This window comes from Mauremys reevesii, linkage group 13, assembly GCF_016161935.1.
Source record: "Mauremys reevesii isolate NIE-2019 linkage group 13, ASM1616193v1, whole genome shotgun sequence".
Lineage (NCBI taxonomy): Eukaryota > Metazoa > Chordata > Testudines > Geoemydidae > Mauremys > Mauremys reevesii.
The window spans coordinates 42,775,577-42,799,036 of record NC_052635.1 but is presented as its reverse complement, the minus strand read 5'-3'; the positions used below and the strand labels follow the sequence as shown (position 1 = coordinate 42,799,036).

General features: G+C 45.7%; 1 protein-coding gene across 1 annotated transcript in view; it reads right to left on the bottom strand.

The window, feature by feature from the left end:
- The window catches only part of COL9A3 (collagen type IX alpha 3 chain), a 67,235-nt gene that overhangs the window by 20,397 nt on the left and 23,378 nt on the right, over positions 1–23,460 (bottom strand). The window contains exons 9-22 of the mRNA XM_039497660.1: positions 22,955–23,008; positions 21,127–21,168; positions 18,101–18,157; positions 16,077–16,130; positions 15,490–15,543; positions 13,676–13,729; positions 12,651–12,704; positions 11,216–11,269; positions 9,480–9,533; positions 8,184–8,237; positions 6,887–6,940; positions 5,722–5,766; positions 4,526–4,579; positions 3,839–3,892 (exon numbers count right to left, since the gene is read on the bottom strand). Coding sequence (XP_039353594.1) covers positions 3,839–3,892; positions 4,526–4,579; positions 5,722–5,766; positions 6,887–6,940; positions 8,184–8,237; positions 9,480–9,533; positions 11,216–11,269; positions 12,651–12,704; positions 13,676–13,729; positions 15,490–15,543; positions 16,077–16,130; positions 18,101–18,157; positions 21,127–21,168; positions 22,955–23,008 — 738 coding nt within the window. The remainder of the gene's footprint in view (positions 1–3,838; positions 3,893–4,525; positions 4,580–5,721; positions 5,767–6,886; positions 6,941–8,183; positions 8,238–9,479; positions 9,534–11,215; positions 11,270–12,650; positions 12,705–13,675; positions 13,730–15,489; positions 15,544–16,076; positions 16,131–18,100; positions 18,158–21,126; positions 21,169–22,954; positions 23,009–23,460) is intronic.

The window sequence follows — 23,460 nt, the reverse complement described above, 5'->3', positions numbered from 1 at the left end:
GAAAATAAAACACACAAATGATGTTGGGTCAAATTTTGAAAGTGACTAAATGACTTAGGAGCCTAAGACTAAGCAATAAGTCACTTTTGAAAACGGGATTTAGGCTCCAAGGTCACTGGGTACAACTTTCTCAAGACCTAAGTCACTTAGGAGCCAAAATCCTATTGCAAAATTAAGGGGACTTATGTGCTTCTCAAGATTTTACCCCTTGTTTTGAGCTTTGGAAATATACAGAGAACTAGTTATATTTGTGGACAGAACCCAGCATGGATTTTTCCCCAAGCACATAAGATATTATACAAGTCACAATCGCACACTAATGTTAAATCAATAAAAACTTAATTGACATCACAGGCACTCTGGAGCAAGGCCACTGTCAGGGAGATCCAAAGCAGACCTTAGTTCAGTGAAGTACCTTTAAGCATATGAGCAGTTCCATGTCAGTAGGCTATGTAAAAATGGCACCATTTTATTCAGTAAGATCCGAAGTCAATGGGACTCATGTGCTTAGGGTGACCAATGTCCCGTTTTGGCCGGGACAGTCCCTTTTTTAAGCCATCTCAGCCGTCCCCACTTTTTTCCCCAAAAGGAGACATTTGTCCCGTTTGTTCTTGCTGACTTGATCAATTGGCAAGAGCAAACAGGACAAATGCCCACTTTTGTCAAAAAAGTGGGGTGCGGTACAGAGGGGGCGATTGGAGATGCCAGTCCCCCGTGAGGAGGGGGCAGGGCTGGGTGTGGGGGGAAGCAGCATTCTCCTCCCACCCAGGTTTCCAGCGATCAGGCTTCCAGAGACCAGGCAACAGGCTCCTTGGTTCCAGCAACCAGCCACAGCATGGGGGGGCCGGGGGGGGCCATGGACAAGTGGTTGGGGGTGTCCTGTTTTCTCTTTGGAAATATGGTCACCCTACAGATGCTTAAAGCTGGGCACCTTCCTGAAGGACCTTCCTGAATCAGGGCCCCGAAGAAGAGAATTTCACGTTGGCTATTAATTCTCTCTCAGTTAAACAGTCTAACTTGTCTTTTTGAGTAATGCTTTCCCAATGTCGGTGCAGTGTATTTATCAGAGAAATACAAATAGCAAGATAAACTGCTACGAAAAGAAGCATTTGATTCACTGTTAAACCTCTCTTGCCATTATGCGATTGGAGGAAAGTTTATGTCGTAGGTGAAATTCTGCCATGAAAGTGACTGTTTGAAAATGGCACTGTGAGGTTCCACACACATTCTCTCTCGGTGACTCTATATCAGATTTACTCAGTTTACACGTTAAAAAAGAAAAAGCCTGTTTTCTAACTGCCAGGCCTACAGATCAGGGCTTTGGAGTGAAGCCTGGAGCTGGAGCGCAGAGAGCAGTAGGTTTGTGCCAGGAGCTGGAGCGCAGCCAGAGCGGAGCAACTGAAAAATGTGATTTCTCCAAATCCCTGCTACAAACTCACTCTGGAATCTAAATGTCCAGTTGGGGTCTTTCTGATTTGTGCATCATTAACAGAATCATTAACAGAATCTCTATTACTGAGAGTCAGGTTAAAATCTAGATCAGCCTCCCATAGCTGTGCTGGCTCTGCATGGCTCCCCAGCCTTAATTTTTTATAGGAAGAAGCCATGATCTAGAATAAACCCAATCAGCAGATCTAAGTAAGTAAAATAGTGCCGTTTTTATACAGCCACTCCACTGACTATAACGACACTTTCATGGCTCTCATTTTTTCCTTCTGCTTTCGTTTTCTCATTTAACTTTGGAACTGTCTTACTTACACCTCTACTAGAGTTTTCTGCAAGATGCTTTACCAAATAAAGCTGCATGGTATTGAAAATGAAGGTTATGTGGCAATTCTTTTAAATAGTCTAAGCCAGATCCTGATCTCCCACTGAAGTCAGTGGAGTTACTCTGGAGTCACACAGGTGTAAGTAAAGCTTTGTCTACATTTGAAAAGTGAAGAGCCTTAACCAAACCAATTTAGTTAAACGGGTACAAACCCCTAATATAGACTCACTTACACCAGTTTAACCCTTTCTCATATAGATTTTGCATAAGTTACTTACTGACACAAGTTAGTAGAAATAAGCGTGGATTAAGCTGATGTTAGTGTACCTGACTTAGAGGTTTGCACCAGTTTAACTTGATGTAGTTAAACCAGGGAACTTTTCTTGTATAGATGATGCCTGAGATGAGAATTTGGCCCTTCCCCTTTCACAGTACACTTTTTTTTTTTTTTTTTTGCTTTTCCAACCAAATATCTATTTTTTCCCCTCCCCAATTTTACTTTGAAATTTGAGGACATAAAACAAATAATTTTTGTATCTCTACGGTTTATTTCCCTTTTCTAGGAAATGTAAAGAGCAAGCTGTTCTGAACAATAACTTATTAAACTGCCCGGTTTCTGCCCAAGTGGCACATACGAAAAAATCATCTTAGACGTCCTGTAGGCTTCCTGATTTCAAAAATACTTAAACAAGATCAACCCCCTGGAAATTCAGGCCCAGCCACAACAGTAGCACTTGTTGGAAAATAGGAAAATAAATGGTGTCCTGGAATTTTTAGTATTGTGAACGAAGCCAGTTTTTTATCTTACACCATTCTGCAGGAACCCAATGGGCAGCAATGCAATTAGCTGTCGACTCTTCCTTCATTACAGCACTCATAGCTCTTTATTCCCTGTGCTCTATGGCAACGCTGAGAATGGGTATGAAGCATCCTGTTTTGGACCCAAGACTGATGAGATGCTTCAAACCAGAAATTCTTTACAATTTACAGGTGAAGGGAAAAACCCAAGCAATTAGAGCTGGGCAAAACCCACTGTTTCATTTCACACAAACGTTAGCTTCCTTTTCAAAATCCCCACAGGTTTGTGCTGTCTCAGTGTCTGGATTTGAACCAACTCCCCAAATGAAATATCATCGAAAGCCTCAAACGTGACCTTCTTTTGCATCAAACTGTGCGGTCGTGAGTTTTCTGTGATTTTAATGCAAACCATAAACGGGCACAACTTTGCACAAAAGAGTGCAATGGCTCCCTGCATGTTTGCAAACCTTTCGACACACCTCTTCCAAGTTTCAAGGCTGTAAGTAACCTAGGTGAGTTGTATGATTTCAAATGTTGTTGTAAACATTTTCTACAGCTATGAGATTTGCTAAGGGGCTCTTTAAATCTAGCAGACAATGGCCCAACGGCTGGAAGTTGAAGGTACACAAGTTCAGAATAGAAACACAGCATAGTGAGGGTCATTAACCATAGGAAACATTTACCAAGGGCTGTGGTGGATTCTCCATCACTGGCAATTTTAAAATCAAGATTGGATGTTTTTCTAACAGATCTGCTCTAGTTCAAATGGGAATTATTTGGGGGCAGTTCTCTGGCCTGTGTTATGCAGGAGGTCAGACTAGATGATCTCAGTTGTCCTTTCTGGCCTTAGAATCTCTGAATGACACCTAAAAGGGACGGCTTTCATGTTTAGAGTGCTGGAGGCTGGGTATTCCAGAATAACCCTTATTATTACCAAATCAAGAAGGTGCTGATTGTCCAAGCTGCCATCATGTAAGGGCACCAGCCACATGAATCACATGGGACAAATTCTCCTCTCCGTTACCTCAATGTAAATGTGGAATAAGCACGATGACTTCAGTTTGGTTACTCCACATTTACACTGGGGTAAAAGAGAGGAGACCTTGGCCCATTTACTTTGGGCTAAATTCTCTGCTGGTGTAAATCCACAGACATTACGCCAGTAGAGGATGGAACCTTTTATTTTAGCTTGATGGTGGCTCTGAAGATTGATAACAGAGCTGTGTTTTAACTGCAGAAAGGTTATACTTGAAGAAGCAATGTTCTACTTACAGATGATCCTCTAGGTCCGGGCTCACCTCTCTCACCAGGGATACCGGCCTCACCCTATCAGCAATATCAAAAAGTCATCGGTGCTGTTCTTCAAGCAGGAACTTCACCCTTCCCAACCCACTGTAAAACCATTAACTGCGTTACAAAGGAGGTCAGTATCATTAGCCCCATTTTACAGAATGGCAAACTGAGGCAGAGAGCAGTGAAGTGACTTGCCCCAGGTCACCCAGCAGGCCAATGGCAGAGCCAAGAATAGAACCTGGGTTTCCTGAGTCCCAGTCCAGCGTATTATCCTCTAGGGCACACTGCCTCCCTAGACTGCTTGTTTGACCCCACTGCAGCAGGGTAAGTGGTATCTGAGTTTCTAATGAACTGACATGTGACTTACATCCCACATCCCACTCCCCAGATAAAATCACACATAATGTGTTTACATCCACAAGTGAAGGACTGTTTTGTCAGCCCTCATTACCACACTGCACACACATACTTTTTATATATCTTTGTATAAAAACCACGTGTGTGTGTGTGAGAGAGAGAGAGACATGTTCATATCACTTAGTATGGATATGCCAAGCTCAATTGTGCCAGAGAAGCAGCATGTGAGCTCAAGCTCAGTGGTGGAACTTAAGAGGCACTGAATAGAGTTTCATTATATATATAAATAAAAGATGTGGAGATACCTACAGGGATACCAGGCTCTCCCGACGGACCTGCCTCTCCCATCTCTCCAGGACTACCCTGTAGTGGGGAAAATAAACAGTCAACTGGGCAGAACTTCATAGTCACTTCTGTAACTTCCCTACCAACCTGCTGGAAGGAAAAGCATGAAATTAAAAAGTCTTGCTGGGGAGACGAGATAGTAAAACGTGCTAAAAGACAGCAATAAAACTCCAAGAAGAGAAGAATTCTTATAGCATATAAAACTATAGAACAGTTATGCTAAAGTGCACATGCTGGAACTTCCAATATATTAGGGAACACCATAAGTAGGAGGAATTTCCTCCTGACCTCAGCCAGTGATCAATGTACACCCTGAAGCACGAGGATTAGTAGCCTTTGTATATAGTACGTAATAATGAGGCTGATGCTAGATAGAAGATTGAAAGGGAGGGAAAGTCAGAACAAATACACTTTAATGAGCAATTTTACGATGAGTTGCCTCAATCTGTTTCAGATTTTCTTTCATCAAACATTGCTGAGAGCCTGCCTGGTGTCTCAAAGTGTAGGAATGAAATGCATTGTTGTAAAGATTCCATGTAGCTTATCTTGAAGGGGACTGGTGATGCAGATTTACTGACAGTGCCATTTTACACATAGTGTGGCAGCCATGTCAAGTCTTGTGACTTCAGGGTGAAAGTTTGGCAGTAGAGAGGCAAATTCCAAAATTCTGCCACTGGTAGGGTTATCAGAGGTCCGTTGGCGGTCTTTGGAATTGAAGCAGACTGTCTAAAGAAACTTGAGGGATCTTCCCACAATTAAACCCCCTGCACTGGATATTTACTCACTGGAGACTGAACTGTGCATTTTATACTTTTGCATTTCAATTTCCCGAAATACCCGTCAAAGTGAGATCTTCAAAAGTCCTTTTGAGAAACACCTGAGAAGGTACAATGTGCACAGCGAGGCGAATATCCACACTGTGTCACCTCGACAGGTGACTCAAGCAGGCCAATTTTAAAAAGAAATGCAGGCCTTGATCCCTAAGGACTCAATCCTGTAAATATTTATCCACGTGTTTTCAGCCCTTTGACCTCAGTGAGACTATTCTGGTGCTCAAAATTAAGCACGTGTGTAAGTGTTTGCCAGATTGGGCCTAAAACTGCAGTGCACTAAGATGACACACACAATAGTTTCCCCGTGAAAACTCCTCCTTCACTTACTAGTTCACCCTTTGGACCCTTGTGACCTGGTCTTCCAGGTAGCCCCTGAAAAAAAAAATCACAACAACAGAAATTGTGAAATTTGTAGAAAGTAACATTTACTGTTTACTGTCTGATTAAACATATATGGGCATTTAGAATCACAGGACATAAGTTTCTATTAGAGACATTCTTCCATGTGAAAACAATGGGAGAAATTACCGTCTAGTTCATTATCCAGAGTGCTCCCCATGCACTGCCCACTGACGATAATGGGAAAGAAAGGCGAACATGAAACATACAATAATAATAATAGTAGTTTGTACGTATATAGCACCTTCCATTCAACGATACACTTTGCAAAGCAGGGGAGGGGTAAGTATTTATATTCCCATTTTACTGATGAAGAAATTGGAGATCAGAGATGTTAAAATTTGGCCAACAATGTCTTAGAGTAAGTCAGCGTTAGGAATACTGTAGACTCTGGTTCTCCTGACTTCAAAGCCTTAGCCCCTTAGGCTAAGGGATAAATGTCATTATGATGCTAACATTTTTCCTCTTTGTTTTCTTTCTGAAATATTAGGACACACACTAGCACCATGGCAACTTGCCTAGGGTTTCAGCCGCTCTGTTGTGGTGGCACTGGGGCAGGAGGTGTGCCATTGTCAACTGAGTCACTTCACACTGACACAGCTGTGACTGACACGAGAATCTGGAGTGTTACTAGTTGATTATCGCCAACTGCAGGGGACAGAAATCACTTTATCGTCTCCTAAAGCCCCAGCAAAGTCTTTTGGCTGCAACTGGATTGGATCAGATCATTTCTCTTTAACTATGTTTCTAGCTGTATTGCCATGGTTTACTGTGCAAATATCCCAGATTGTTTCCAGTCTGTATAATATACTGTGCACAGACATTTGGCGTTCTCGTGTTGCACCATGGGAAGAGAGTCTTATACATGGGCTTAAAGGTTTGAGACACATGGTGAGACAAGAGGCCAGATTTTGAAAGACATCTAGGCACATCCCAGTGTGAGTTAGATGCCTCAATGCCTTCCAAAATCTGGCCCAAGGTGAGATATAGGTGTTCTTGTGTCCTCCATCCCAGTCAAATGACAGAGAAGTATCACTCCTACATTGGGCAAGATGTTCCAACTCCTTTATGGCAACAATACTGTGATACTCACAGGAAGTCCGTTTGGCCCCTTCTCTCCAGGAGGACCGAAGCGGGCAGCATCACCCTGTAAACAGTGATAGGTTAAGATGGACAATTGATTGATCTGATGCTATTCACATTAGTCAGAGGTGACTCTTCCACAAACAGATGTTTTCCAGGCAGGCTTTATTTCCCATCCACCCAATATTTGTAGAATCCAGAATCGCTTGCCTCTCAGAAAATCTGTGCTCATTTTTATTATTATACCACACAGCAAGTTGCCTAAACCTTCTGACATTTAATTTCATTGTTCAGAGTTGGACATTTTGGATCGGATTATCTGTTCACAAGCCAGCTTCAAGCCAGTGCATCTCCACTGATTTCAGTGAGTTATTCCTGATTTACATGGCTGTTAGCGAGATCAGAATCTGCCTTAAACTTTTATAGGGCCTAATAACGTTCTAAGTCACACTGGCATAAATAAAGGAAAAAACTCCCCTGAAATCAATAAAGTTACATTGATGCAAAGTGAGTGTAAGCGAGATCAGAATCAGACCTTCGCATACATTCCTGGACAAAGATTCTAAGGGAAGTGCACCTGTCAAAATACACCTGTTGTGTCTGCAAAAACCATATGAAGGCCCCAATTGGCATCTGAAGGTGCAAAATGGGTAATTGCAATGTCTGTGTGCACACAAAGGATGAGATTCCAAAAGCATCTAGAGGAAGTAGGCACCCAACTCCCATTGACTGTTTTAGGTGTTTTTGAAAACCCTACCCACAGCTTCTAATTTCTCACTTGTGAAGGCTGTTCCTTTTTCCCAGGACCAATAGGTGTATTTCCATGAGATCACCTGCCAGGGTTTCCTTCAGAAATCTGAACCCCACAGTTACATGTCTAACTCTCTAGCACTTAACAGCGCTTTCCTTGTAAGTGATGAGAACAAAAGGATGTCTCCACCAATAGCTCTGAAAGGACATTAAACATTTATGATAAGGAGGCCCCTTATACTGCAGGTTTTGCCACAAATAAATGGCTTTAGAATTAGTCATTGTGTAATAAGGATCTGTCACTTAACCCTGGTAATATCAGTTAATTCTGTTCATTATGTCACATAATCTTTGGGTTTAATTTCTTGTTGGGATTTCCCCAGGGTGATCAGTGTGAACTATCTTCCTCTTCTGCCTCAGTGACACTACAGGAAATCTCTCTCTTGAGCCAAAGTCTTTCGATCATTGCTTTTTCTTCAGGAAAGCCTATACCTGGGCACAGTGGATGACAGCAATTGAAATCTTTCTGCGTGGTGTTGAAATAGGATTTTACAAACCTTCTCACCATCGAGTCCGGGTGTTCCATCTCGTCCATCTTTGCCAGGCATGCCCTGAATAAGCGCACAATGCAGAATAAGATTGTGACACAGACACCATTGATTACAAACTCTCATGCAAAGGTTCAGAAATATATAAGGATCAGTCAGTCTTTAGTGTTGAATTATAAAGTCCCCTAAAAGTATTAGGCTATGTCTACACTACTGCCAGATTGACGCTCTGGCAATTGATGCACCAGAGGTCGATTTAGCGGGTCTACTGAAGACCCGCTAAATTGACAGCAGAGCGCTCTCCGGTTCACCTCGGTACTCCACCCGGAACGAGAAGAGTAAGATAAGTCAACGGGAGACAGCGTGGCGTAGACACCACAGTAAGTCAACCTAAACTACATCGACTGCGTAACTTAGGTCGACTTACCGCGGAAGTGTAGACATAGCCTTAATGAGCAATAAGTTCCTACGAATCCACCACTGGTTATAGGTTTCACTAACTTTGGATATGATGTTGCAGGTCATCTATTCTTAACCACAATATAAATTCTAGATCATAAAAATACAGCCCAGATTCTAATTCCAGAGAATGCAGCACTAACAAATTCCACAAACACTACACTTAGGGTGACCAGATGTCCCAATTTTATAGGGACAGTTCCGATTTTTGGGTCTTTTTCTTATATAGGCTCCTATTATCCCCCACACCCTGTCCTGATTTTTCATACTTGCTGTCTGGTCACCCTACATACACTTCAGTTACCCAATGTCACCATTACTGTCCAATATATTTTAAATTTTAAGCCAGAACCAGTAAGTGACTTGATTATATTAAATTTCAGGGTTACATTTTCATATGCATCCTCTAAATTTAGTCCTGCGACGTTTTAAGTCTGCAGACCTTTCCGTTTAGACAGCCGACTGCAGAAATGCTGCTTGGGCATTAAATTGTAGGTGTAACTGTCCAGTCAGATTGTGCAGCCTTCACTCCTGTTAGGAAACAGTCAGGCAAATAGTCCCATCAACTGCAATGGGCCAAATTAACGAATGGGCCAAATTCCAAACTTACTGAGGTCAAAGGGAAATTTGCCACTGACTTCTGCAGAACCAGCTGTGGGCTTGAACATGAGTATAGATTGCGAAAACAGACCCTCAGTGTCCAGGTTCAGACAACTTTGAAAATGTAGCCCTTGATGTGGAGACTACATCAAACAGAAACAACATAAAAGCTCTTCTAACATTTGCTGTACTGTAAAGTGATGAACCAGAGAACACAGAGACTTATAATTTTAAAATCTGACTTACAGGTTCTCCTATGGGTCCACCAGTCCCTGGTGATCCTTTTGGTCCAGGTCTACCCTAGAAACACACAAGTCATTTATCATCCAGTGCTGGAAATATCCAGAGAAACAGCCTTTAGGTAAAAGCATTAAATAAATTCAACATTCCAATGTTAACAGTATAGATTCGTTTCATTCAGTTTGTGTTTGACCTTGAGCTATCCACAGATGGATAACTAGCTCATTTAGAGCATGAGATGAGCGGAAGATGTGTGCTCATCATGTCTCAGCATCAGCAGCCTGACTCAAATGAGCAAACTCCCATTGACACCAATGGCTGCTGAATCAAGCCCCGAGCCCATAGGCCCACACTTTTAAAGGTATTTATATGTTGCTCCACTTAGTGTTCTAAGGCCTAAGTGACATAGATGGCTAGGCATTTAGCAGCCTAAGTCCAATTGATTTTCAGTGAGAGACTGGTTTCTTAGGGCTAGTCTAGCTATTCACGTAGCTGAAGTCGACATATCTTAGTTCGACTTACCTGGCCGTCCTCATGGCGGCAAGTCGACTGCCGCAGCTCCCCCATCGACTCCGCTTACTCCTCCTGCCGAGGTGGAGTACGGGCGTCGATTCGGGGATCGATTTATCGCGTCTAGACAAGACGTGATAAATCGATCCCCAATGGATCGATTACTACCCACCAATCTGGCGGGTAGTGTAGACGTGGCCTAAGTCACTTTTGAAAATGGGATGTAGCTGAGTAAGTAATTTAGACTTGCAATACTTAGCGGCAGAATGCCTAGACACCATTACAAATGTGAGCCTTAAAGCTCAGCTTTCTCAGAATGGCTGGGAAAATATCCTTGCTTTCCTTTCACTCACTTGAGCCCTGCTTGATGGGAAATATCAAGGATTAAATAACTAGTCTGACCAATGGAACCAGTAAAAGGATTAGGAGTATAGAAATCTTGCTAAACTCTACTCTTGTTCCAACCTGAACTTCTGACAAAAAGATACAACAAATGATTGAACTGTGTACAAGGTAATATCCTGTCGAAAGCTCTGACCTATGACCGGATATAATACATGCACAAGCGCACTATTTTCCATGAAGAAAACGTATAAAAGTTTGTTTCTAAAGGTCTTTCCTAGATTCATTTTAAGAGCAGCAATAATATTTTTAACATTCTGATTCATAGAAATAGTAACTACCACTACTTAGCATTTATCCAGTGATTTTCATTCACAGACCCGGAAGTGATTTATAAGGATTAATAGGTATCATCCCCATTTTACAAATTGGGAAACTGAGGCACAGAGCGATTAAGTAACTTGCCCAAGCCCATCCAGAGAATTGAGAGCAGAACTGGGAACAGAACTATCTTCCATCTCCTGATAATTAGCAGTTGCTACATAAAGACATTTCAGAAGGCTTTCTTGCAAAATTAAGTTGACATGGGACCTGGATCAAGGACATAACATCTCACACTGGAAGGTAAATGCAGTGCTCTGAGACCCCGTTGGAGCACAGGGTTGAGTTAAACAGATCCAAGGATTCTCCTTGAATCCATCTATGTGTCTCCTCCCCAGAAGTGCCTCTCATCCAGAGGCATGAAGGTTGTCAGTTTCTAACCTACCTTGAGAATTTTTCCTTCTGCCAGCGAAGCGACACAAATAGAATTAAGGCTCAACTCTTTCGTACAACTGCAAACTAGACTTCATGTTCATTATTTTAATAGGCAAGTGTTTTATTGCACTTACAGTATCCCCTTTGGGCCCTCTGAACCCCTGAGGTCCTCTGTCTCCTCGGTCTCCCTGGAATGATAAAAGAAAACCCATTAACCATCTCCGTCTTGATGACCAGCACTAAGATGGTCTCCATGCTGTTCCCAGGAATTAGCCATGCCAGGCATGAGGGATGCCCACGTTTCCCTAGGAGAGCTGCAATGCTTTCACAGTTACAATCGCTAACAGTGTGCACATGGGTGGGTTGCAATTGGGGCTCAGGCAGTGATCCCACAGGGTAGGGACGCTATTCCCCACGTTCATCTGAAGTACGATCTTTGTTAAATACGGTGGTGAGGCTGGAGGGAAACGTCACCTGTTACCACTTGGATCCTGATTGCAGTAGTTCAATGCCTGCTGTGTGGGAAAGTGACAAGACCTGAATTTAGTTCACTTGGGGTGAATTTCCCAGCGTAGTGGACCAGCCGCAGCCCCACCATTGGAGGGCGTGGACGGTTGCAAAGCAAATGGGCTAAGGGACTCTGCATCCACCATGCAACATAGAACTGGGCTCCATATAAACCACAGTGGAGGAGAGGCTTGGTGGCAGGGCAGGCTGGGTGGATGGTGTGGTTACTGGCTCCACAATCCCATGGCTCAAGTGTCCCTAAGACTTAAAACAGGGACCTATAATTGGGCAGTCTAGAGAGACTGGAGATCTGCCCACGGAGGGGGTGGGTGTGTGGAATCTGTCCCCCCGCCCCAAGCCCATCACAGTTCTCCTGCACAACTCCCATTCACTCAGGATTTGTGCAAAAGGTTGTGTAATTGCATCCTTGGCACAGAACAGAATACTTTACCTTGGGGAAAAATGGTCTTCTGGGCTGGGAGCTAAACATGGATCTGGCCGGGAGGAGGGAACCGCAGGAGAGCAGATGTGGAGCTTGCTCAGCCTCCTCTTACCAAGCGGAACATCTCCCCGCATAGAAGGCGTGAACAAAGCACAGAAAAGGGGAGCCCACATCTGCTGAAGTGTGTGTGGAGGGAAAGGTGGACAATGAAGAACTATGGGAAGTGTTGAACCTATGAGGGCCAGAATGAGAACTTGTCGGTGGTTGGGGGAGGACAGCATGAAATCTGGGGCAGAGGAGATGATGTAGCTCTTAGTGTGTGTGTGGTGGGGGGGAATAAGGGGCTGAGGAAGGTGGGAACGATCCAGTATCAGATGGGAGAGGTACCAGTGGGAACCAGGAAGGTCTTTATGGAAATACAATTGCGTGTGCACATCTCACTCAGTGAGCACTGTGCTGACGTGCGTTCTTTCTGGTGAGGGAACTGGGCGGTTCTGTTGTTCACTGGCAGTGGAAGGTTTGGCCTGGTGAATGCAAGCATTAGGCACCAATAGTGACATTAGAAGCCATGGCCATGAGGATTCAAAGGAAACTCTACAAAAGTAAGAATGGATACATACTGCTTTCCCCGGAGGTCCTGGGAGTCCTGGTGGCCCTCTGAAACCAATAGGTCCCTAAAACCAATAAGACAGCATTAAAATGGGGCCATCAGGACTCTTCTGGACCAAACACCCTAGCCACACCCCTAGCTGAATTATTTTTACAAAGCAAGAATGCACATACATGTCAATGGAAAGACGCAACATGCTCCTTAGTAACTGTTAGGATCTTAATAGACTCCAGCAGAGGATCTTGGTCTAAACCAGCAGGTTTTCACTCTGGGTCTCCTTGCTGTTATCTCCTCACCAGACTCATAACACTCACAGCTGTGAAGCCTTGGTAACGTACTTGGCCCTACAGAAGGACATGGCATCTTCAAGCTCAGCTGTTAACTCCTGAGCTAATGTCCAGGCACACCCGAAGAAGACCATGCTGGTCAGCCACCCTTGTTCAGTAAGGGCTTGATTCTACTCTCACTGAAGTCAGTGGTACAGGATTGGACACCGTAGGACATCAATGTTCATGATTCTCCCCCCCCCGTTCTAAAAATCTTTGTCCTCCCATTGGTTCTTCAGCTTTTCTTTCCAGATGGGAATCGCATGCAAAACATGCAGAAGATGTTCCATTCCCCGGCCCTTTGCAAGGCTCAACAGCATCTTCGTATCGTCACAGGAGATCAACTTGTCCCCCCACGCTTAGGTTATTACTCTAAGATAAGGCCCGATCCTGTGGATAGCCCATGCACAGAACTGCCGCTGTCTTCAAGGTGAGTCCCCTGCCTGGAGAGCTTGCAGGATTACGCCCACAGTCTGCACCCTCATGGGCTTCCCTTGTCCAGTCATCCCACAGGGCAACGGGAAGTAATGCCACATGTAACTTTATTCACACAGTGTCTAATAGCTGCCAAGAGTGTCACTCTTGCAGGACGTGGACAGGAAATTAATTAGAGGCAGTGACCTCTAACAGGGCCATTGGACTTTATTCTGCATGGGTTTAATGAGGGAAAAGTCTAGGGGAAAGTCTGGAGAAGATGATAGTTACTTACCCTGTCCCCGACTGGACCCTCTGGGCCAATGAGGCCTCTTAACCCTCTTGGCCCCTAGGTGATAAAAACAACCCGTTAAAAGCCAGTCAGTCAAATATAAAACAGTGAAGCGGAAAGAGATAAAAACGGGGAAGTTAAAACCTAAAAACCAAGGCAAAGAAGCCTTAAGAAACAGTGATGAGCAGAGGGATTTGGGGACGACAACAAACCCTGTCCTCAAGAACCTCTCCCCAAAGCAGAGAGGTCTCAGACTAAGGCCTGGTCTACACTAAGGGGCGGGGGTCGAACTAAGGTACGCGACTTCAGCTACGCGAATAGCGCAGCTGAACTCGAACTACCTTAGTTCGAACTACTCACCCGTCCAGACGCCGCGGGATCGAAGTTCGCGGCTCCCCCGTCGACTCTGCCACCGCCGTTCGCGGTGGTGGAGTTCCGGAGCCGACGGGAGCGCGTCCGGAGTTCGAACTATGGCGTCTAGATTAGACGCCATAGTTCGAACTCCGAGAAGTCGAACTCACCGCGTCGACCCGGCGGGTAAGTATAGACCTACCCTGAGACAATACAGTCTGGTTCTTCTGTTGGAGAGGGATAGATTCATGGAGGGGGCTGTAACGGGGTGGGGGGACTTGCCCTGGGGCTGGGGAGCCTGAGGCCAAGCCAACCCTGATGACAGAATGAGCCCCACTTGAGGGGAACCAGGCGATTTTCTATTTATAGCAGACGGAGGTGGCAATAAGGGGGATGCTCAAGAGGCTGTAGCCAGAGAGGCGCCTGCCGGGAAAACCCAGAGACCAGGGGAGTTGCTGCCGCTAGGAGGTGCTGGGAGCAGCCTCCTAAGGCAGGAAGGACTCTGACCAGACTGGGGTGGAGGTGGGGGTTGGGCTGTACCGAGCTGAAGGCTGGAGGGAAAAACTTTTGTGTTTCGCTTTGAACTTTAACTTAATAAATCAGACCCTACGGAGGGCAGTTGTGATCGCACTGGAAAAGCCCCGTGTGGGGTTTATTTGGAGATCCAAGAAGGGAAACTGAGCTGAGGTGCTGTGTGCAGGGCTGCACTGAGCAGGGCCGGCTCCAGACCCCAGCGCGCCAAGCGCGCGCTTGGGGCGGCAGCCGGCTCCGGCGGACCTTCCGCAGTCATGCCTGCAGGAGGTCCGCCAGAGGCGCGGGACCAGTGGACCTCCCGCAGGCATGACTGCGGAGGGTTCGCTGGTCCCGCGGCTCGGGTGGACCTCCCGCAGGCGTGCCTGCGGATGCTCCACCGGAGCCGCGGGACCAGCAGACCCTCCGCAGGCACGTCTGCCAGAGGTCCCCCGGAGCCGCGGGACTGGTGACCGCCAGAGCGCGCCCCGCGGCGTGCCGCCCTGCTTGGGGCGGTGGGATTCCTAGAGCCACCCCTGGCACTGAGGCCACCAGACAGCATTGTGAGGCAGCCACGCTTTTACCATGGGGATCCATCCGACCCAGTGCAGAGCTCAGTCCCATTACCATCCAAATGTGGCACGGGCCCTTCGGCCTCCACCTGGGCCCACGAGATGGGTATTCACTTTAATGTTTCATCCACAGGATGACACCACTACCAGGCCCGAAGCAAGGCCCATGCAAGACAAAGGGAGTCTTTCCATGGACATCAGTGGCTTTGGATCAGGCTGTTACCAGCAGCGCACTGCTGTGTCCAGAATGGGTGAGAGGGGCTGGCCTGGGACTCGATCCCAGAGCCACATGGACAGACCCCAACCGTTCGCATTTCACACTGAAACCCTGCATGACTCGGGGGAGCATCAGGGGACTGCTCTGGTTTGAAAGACAGATTTTACCTGCAGGCCGACGCTGCCTGGAATCCCTGGAGGACCTGGAGGGCCTGCGTCTCCCTGGGGATAGAAAAGCAGAGAGTTAGACAAGATGCAGTGATAAACCTCACCCTGGATCCTGGTAACCTTCTTCCCAAGAATCTTCTCCATGCTAACTCTCCCCACCAATCACTTCCCCGGACCCTCCCTCCCCAAAACTATGGCCTCATGTTCTGCCTCTATGCAATTTCTTCCACCCACAAATAGCGTCTCTGTCAATTGGTCAGATAGTGAAGGCAACTAACTACCCAACTTGTGTGATCAATGCAGCGTTTGCATGAGCTGCAAAATCAGGCACAGCAAAACTACAGGTGCCAATTTAGAGTCCATGCTTGAAATTTGTGATCATAAAAATGATTCATATTTTTTAGCTGAAATATTCTCTCTCACACATGAAATAATGGAGGCTAATGATCTTCAGTCCACATGCCAAGTACAATCAAATAACGGGCTTTCCCTTGCTGTCTCATTCTGCCCTGGCATCATCCGGAGAGAAATCCCTTGGTTTTATGCTTAAAAAAAAATCTAATTTTTTTCTTTAAACAGAGTTTTACCTTCTCACCATCTTTTCCTGTTTCCCCGGGTTCTCCTTTGTGGCCTGTATGCCCCTAAAAATAAAATCAAGAATGAGCTGAGAGTTTCATTATTGCCCTGCAGCAGGCTAAGCTATAAAAGTGGGGGGGGGGGGACAGGATTTAAAGCAAGGCAGGGAATTGACTGAAGTTATTGGAGAGGAATTTACGCATCTGCTGTGTAGCATCATTCCTCATTTCCTGGACGGGCGTTGCATTTAGGATAGACAAGCAGTTGATCAAGACGTGTCCGTGTCTATTGGAATGTATTCTACTGAAGTTGTGAAGGATGGGTAACAATAACATTTTCAAAAATGCCGAAGCCCTATTTTCAAAAGCTTCTTCCAATGGAGACTTTAGGTTCCTGTAACAGGGTGACAATGCCCCAGGGCTAAGCCAGCCCCGATTACAGGACTAGCCACACCTAGGTTGAATCAGGCAGATCCTGGGATAAAAACTGGGCAGGAAGTTGCCGTGGGGTGGAGAAGCCCAGGAGACTGCAGGGCCCTGAGTCAGCAGGGGAAATGCTGAGGAAGCAGGAGAGAGTGGGAGAAAGCTGTCAAGGCAGAGAGGTCTGGGAGAGACCTTGTGCACGCAGGGGAGAGACTGTAAAGGCCGGCTGGGATGCAGGCTGTGAGAGTTTGTGTTATCTGGGACTAGTCAGGAGAGAGACACTGAACTGCTTGGTGCCGGTATGTACCAAAGGACTAAATAAATGGGAACCACCTTTGAACTGTGAATTCTGAACGGGCCCTGAAGAGGAGGAAACAGAGGCAGGGCACCACAGAGTGATCTCTGGCCACGAGGGGGCTGCCCATGTTACAGTTCCTAAATGCCTAAGGGTCAAATTTTCAAAAGCATCTAAGTGACTGAGAACCAAAAGTCCTAGTCACTTTTGAAAATGGGATTTAAGTGCTTTTGAAAATGCTACCCTATGTCACTTTTGAAAATGGGGTTTGGGTGCTTTTGAAAAATGTTACCCTAGGTCTTTACATTTTTTTTAAAGCCCATTTATGCAAAAGGGTATTTAATCTTCCATAGCTTATTATTACAGCTCCGGCAACCCCATCAGGCTGGCAATGAACCCATATCCACTCCAATGATCTTGATATAAAACTCTGCCTTGCTTCAGCCTTGAACTGACATACTGCCAGCAGCACATTGTAAACTGGGCAGCAGTTGGGTGCTACGGTAGGTGGGAAATAGGCTGAAATGGTATTTGGTCACATGAGTTATGCCCTCCACAATACAATAGGTATCTCTGCATCACAGTGATAAGTGTACTTGAAAAACCTGGGATGTGTTTCTAAGGGGATGGGGAGGCAGGCATGGGCTACCTGTGCTCCAGCCAGCATGTTAAAAAGAGCAGCAGCTCGGGCTACTTGCCCGAGACATGCCTGGGGGGGTCCGGGGGTTTGTACTCAGGTAGCTACCCCGAGCCGCTGCCCTTGCTACCCCAGACACACTCCTATTTTTAGCGCACTAGTTGGAGCAGAGCAAGTACGTCTGTCTATGTGCGCTGGGGAACACCCTCCCAGTTGCAGTGGAGACAGTCAAAATGACAGCTAACAGAGAGGGACTCTGAGCTCAATCCTGCAAGGAGCTGGAGTCCCGATTTAGCAAAGCACTTAAGCACGTGCTTAACTTTGAGCACTGCAAATTCTCCCACTGCAGTCAATGGGGGTGTGTGTGGTTAAGTGCTTTGTTGGATTGGGGCACCTGGCGGGATCAAGCCCTGTGCGTTTGGAACTCCCATGGACGTTAATGGGAACACCATGTGCTGGGAGCAGGATGGGGCCTGTATCCTTCACTTGTCTCTTGAAAATAAAAGCCGGTGGCATTTTGTGTCTGGGTAACGTACTCCAAGACCCACCAGCTCGGATAAAGGAGGACTGTAGTGTACTTTGTACAGCGTGAACCTGAGTCCTGCTCTCAGCAACAGGGCCTCCCGCTGCCACACGTTCTGGGACTCAACTCCTTGTATTTACAGAGGATATTTTTCTTACCTTGAATCCTGGCATTCCTGGAGGACCCGGAGGGCCTGGGGGGCAGAGAGCTGGGCACTGCACAAAACAAACATCCGTGGGTTTAGCTAGCACAGACAATGGGTGTTTGGAGCAAGGTGGGTGTCATTATTATTGAGGGGGAAAATATGCTGGTCAATAATACTAACACTAATACCTAGCTCTTATACATTGTTTGCAGGGTTGCTGTAGCCGTGTCGGTTCCAGGATACGAGAGAGACAAGGCTGGGGAAGTAATATCTGTTATTGGACCAACTTCTGTTGGAGAGAGAGAGAAGCTTTGGAGCCCCACAAAGCTCTTCCTCAGGTCTGGGAAAGGCACTCAGTGCGTTAACTGCCCACTTCATCTTGCATGTTCCGCCGTGTCACACTGACGGCAAGTCTACACTGAAAACGCTGCGTGGGCAGTTTGCACTGCTGTAATGCTTTCAGGAAGATGAGGGGAGAGAGGTCTCCGGTCGGCATAGTTAATCCACCTCCCCGAGAGGACTAACTCTCCCGCTGACACAGCGCTCTCTACGTGGGGGGTTAGGCTGGTATGACTACATTGCTCAGGGGTGTGGATTTTTCACACCCCTGAGCGAAGTACTCATACCGATATAGGTATGCAGTGTAGACAAGACCTGAGTACCTTTCCCAGACTGGAAGAAGAGCTCTGTGTAGCCTGAAAGCTCGTCTCTCTCACCAACAGAAGTTGGTCCCATAAAAGATATTACCTCCCTCACCTTGTAGCTCTTTTAGCACTTTTCATCAGTAGAACTCAAGCACTTTACAGAGGAGGCCAGAATCACTATCCCATTTTACAGATGGGGCAACTGAAGCACAGGGAGATGAAGTGACTTGCCCTAGGTCACCCAGCAGGCCAGTGGCAGAGCTGGGAATAGAACCCAGATCTCCTGAGTACCCATCCAGTGCTCTATCCACTAGGCAACACTGCCTCCAAAAAACTGAACATTTCATGGGGAAAAAAAATCAACATTTTTCAGCAAAATTGTAGAAATATTTAGTCCAGTTCTAGTTAATAACCTCCAGGTTTGCTTCCTGTGATCATAGAATCATAGAATTCACGATCAGAAGGGACCATTATGATCATCTAGTCTGACCTCCTGCAAGATGCAGGCCACATATGCCGATCCACCCACTCCTGAACTAATTCTCTCCCTTGACTCTGCTGTTGAATGCTCCAAATCATGATTTAAAGACTTCAAGTAGCAGATAATCCACCAGCAAGCGACCCCTGCCCCATACTTCGGAGGAAGGCGAAAAACCTCCAGGGACACTGGAATCTGTTCTGTGGCCTAATTAGAGAGAGCGATTAACACACAAAAGAGGTAACGAATGCCACTTCATAGCACCTTTCAACAACAGGAGAGGATTTTCTCAAGTCTAAACTTAGCAGGTGGCCTCAGGGTCTTGGAAGCAAAACATGAAACAAAACTGGGCACATGGATGGATTCTGTAATCCAGGCCGTAAAGCCCCAACTCAATTTTAAATATCTCCTATGAACCTAGGAACTCAGGACTGGAAGGGACCTCCTGGGTCACTGAATCCAGCCCCCTGCTATCACAGGCAACTCCAGTATAGAATCCTGTTCTTAAACTTACCAAGCTCCATCTCAAAACTGGTTAGGTTATTTGACCTCACTGTTCCTATTGGAACCTCATGCCTTAGAAAACCTTCTTCTTTTGCATCACCCCAGCCAATCACCTGCTGTACATGTCAATGGGAGTTGCATGCCTGGATCGAGAGTAATATGTTCTCTTCTATCTAGACTTCCTAACAGTGACTGTAACCCTGGCTGAGTCTGGAAAAGATAGGACCTAGAGACATCAATACTCACTTCAGTGGGCTTTGAATCCGGCCCCAAACGTCCTTATTCTAAACAGAACAAGGATACTTATTTACAGCAGACCATGTCCTCTGATCTTGCTCTGCTGGAAACCTGGGGCTCAATCATGCAAACAATTAGGAATACACTTAACTTTACTCCCATCTGAAGTTGTATTGGTGTCACCTGATCAAAGGAAAAGCTCATGCATGAGAGTTTATAGGAATGGGAATTCAGTTAAAAATGAAGCAAACTATCAACAGATTCTCAAGCTGTGTCTGGCCCACATGGGAGAGTCTTCTAGGATTTCACAGGGACTAAATCAAAAGCTGTATACAAGTTTAAGAGGATTCTATAGCTAGTACTTCAAAAAAATCTATAGAACATTCGAGAACGAGATCCTTCTATAGGTTTTTTTTTAAAACCTTTGTTTATAATTCTGTAGCAGGGAGATAATTTTCTATTAAATTCTATAGGGTGGCCTAAAAAATTACCAAAACAGGTATTTTCTGTTATAGTCCATAAGTCTTTCCCATAAGACAGTGTCAACAAGACACAAGCTTTTTCGGAGTACTCTAATTAGGAAAGCAAAGAAGCTGTCATAACAACAGCTGTGAAATCTTGAAATGTCATTTATATCGCTCATTACCTTAATGTCTGTTTCATTCCTTTGAAATAAAGAAATCAAGATATTTGCCCAAAAAGGAAAGAACAAACAAGGCTTATGACCCTGGGAACAAGGTGCTGCTGCCCAGGGAAATAAACAGCAAAACAAATTTGACCTTTTCTGGTTGAAACAGATGCATGAAAAAATTGTCGTCGGTTGTCAAATGCTAAAATTTGCTTTTTATTAAACTGGCAGGGGATCAAACATATGCAAAATCGGCACTAGGGAAGCAAGGAACAAACTGAAGTAAAATGACAAGGAATATCCTGAAACAGCACTAAAATATCTGCATACTTGAAAGAGTCCAAGGCCCTGATAGGGCAAAGACTCGTGCACCTGGAAGACATTAGCCACACAAACAGCTCCATTGATTTAATGGGTAAGGCTACCATGTTTGCATGATCTAGCCCTTGCACATTAAAACAGACCTATGTTCACCCAAATTCATACATAAAAAATTATTTAAGGGGTTAAGTTAACAATGTGTTGCTACAATATAAAGAAAAACCTACCTGAAGGTCCCCACCGCCATCAGGAAGAACCCCTGGAAGACCCTATAACCAAGAACATTTGGACTTTTAAATATATCAACATAAAGCACCAAAGAAAATGTTATCTCCAAAAAAACATATTTTATTGACACAGATATTTTCCACTTCTGTAATCCCTTTTCATTCGAGCCTCTCAAAGCACTTCACAGACATTCATGAGTTAGCTAGGTCAATAGATTTACACTCCTTTTACAGAGAGGTAAATCTAGGTTGAATGGCTTGCCCGAGTCACACAAGGTAAAATTCACCCCTTGGCAGATGGCCGACACCAGGCCTCTGAGCCACTTATGGATGAAGCGAGGTCACGCACCTCAAATCGGTGGCAGAGTTAGCAGCAGAACCCCAGAATCCAGGAGCCCTGACAGCTAGTCATGTGCTTCAACCACTAGACCATACAGCTACCAACACAATGGCTGTGGCTTAAGCAGACCAACATAGAGGTGTGGTTATATCTGCAGGATGTGGGGAGGAACCATGTTTTCCAAGGAGTAAATTTTCCAGAGGGAACCCCAATTCCATTTTCCCAAGATTATCTTCAAGAGAATTTCCCTTTATGGGGGTGGGACTTTCCACTCATTGTCTAATGCGGACGTCTTTAAAGGAGACCCATCTCCTCAGTTATAGGTAATTACCAACAACCCTACCTGCACAATTACTCCACTACACACAAAAGCTAGCTTTAGGATATGTGTGATAGGAACGTAACCCACACTGCCACAGGATGGCGTCCGTCCCCCTCTTGGGGTGGCTGCTGGTGCACCCAGTGGTTGGGGAGGCTAGTACAACCAAAGCTAACAGGGGTGGATGTTTTAGCTCACACAGTAGAGGTTCAGGCTTTTAGATGCACAAGTTAAATCCCAACAGCCAGCAACCCACACAAGGGCATGGGATTACAGGAACACAGTGTCTGATATAGTGCATCAGACTGTCGCTCCATCTAATACAGGCTCTTGCTGCTGTCAGAGTAAGCAATCCCTCCAGACGGGGAGCCAGACATCTTCACAGGATCATCTGCACCCATTTCAGGCCCCAAGACCAGCTGTTTTTGAGGAACGTGAAGAAAAATCCCATAACAATACAGCCAATCACACCATGGTTACCCGGGAGGAAAAATCTTTCCTGTGATCAGTGTGTGGCCTGAAGCCACATGGCATTGCATCACGCCCTGCCCACTCGGCATCAGCAGGAATAATAAACACTCATAAGCACGGGCAATAAACAGTCATTGCTTTCCCTCTAATGCAGCGTTGCTCAAACCGTGGTCCGCGAGGGTATCCCAGGAGGTCCGCGAGCCCTGCTGATCAACTCCTCCCCCTCCCTCCCATAACTCTCCCCCTCCCTCCCAGCACCTCCTGCACACTGGGGAACAGCTGCTCAGTGGCGTGCAGGAGGCGCTGGGAGGGAGGGAGAGAAGCGGGGATGGGGCGTGCTCGGGGGAGGGGGCGAAAAGAGGCAGGGAAGTGGAGGGGTAGGGGAAAAGCGGGGACAGGAAGAGGTGGGGCGGGGCCTTGGGGGCAGGGCATGGGCTGAGCAGGGGGTTTGGGAGTCCACACATTTTTTTAAATCAAAATGGGGGTCCTCGGGTTGCTAAAGTTTGAGAACCGCTACTCTAATGCATTGTTTTTAGCTTGTAGGGAACGCTTCAACTTAAGTGGGAGTTTGAACCTAAAACAGCAAATAAAAGGCAACTGCCCTGTCAGCTGTTTCCATGGGCACAAGAAGAAGATCCCCAAAATCACACCAAGTTTAGCTTTCTTCATGTTTATTACATGGAAAAATCGCAACTTACTGGAGGCCCTGGAGGTCCAGGCTGTCCTGGGAATCCTGGAAGACCTGATGGTCCCTAAAAGGAGTGAGAAATAATAAGAATTCCCATATACACCCTCTGTAGAATCTCTCTTGGGAAAAGAGTTCACTGAAGGACCCAATCCTGTTCCCACTCAAATCAACAGATGTTTTGCTGTTCAATCCAATGGGAGTGGGGCAGGCCCCACATACTATATATGTATGAGATGAATGAGGATAAGAAAGGTTTTCTTGGGACAATTTCACCATGTTAATAACTAGACTGAAAATCTGAAAAGAAATTAAAGTGCAATCACATTTTTTAATGTGGCATAAGGGGACATGTCTAGAAGAGGACTGAGCCCCAGCGTCTCTTTCTGCAGATGCTCTTGTGCCTGCCAAAGGAATTGCAAGGACAAATCTGAGTATTTGCATTTGCATTCCTTCAGTCCAAGGCCTAAATCCTCAGGATTTGTACTTCGAAATGTGAATGCAAATTTTGTGCATGAC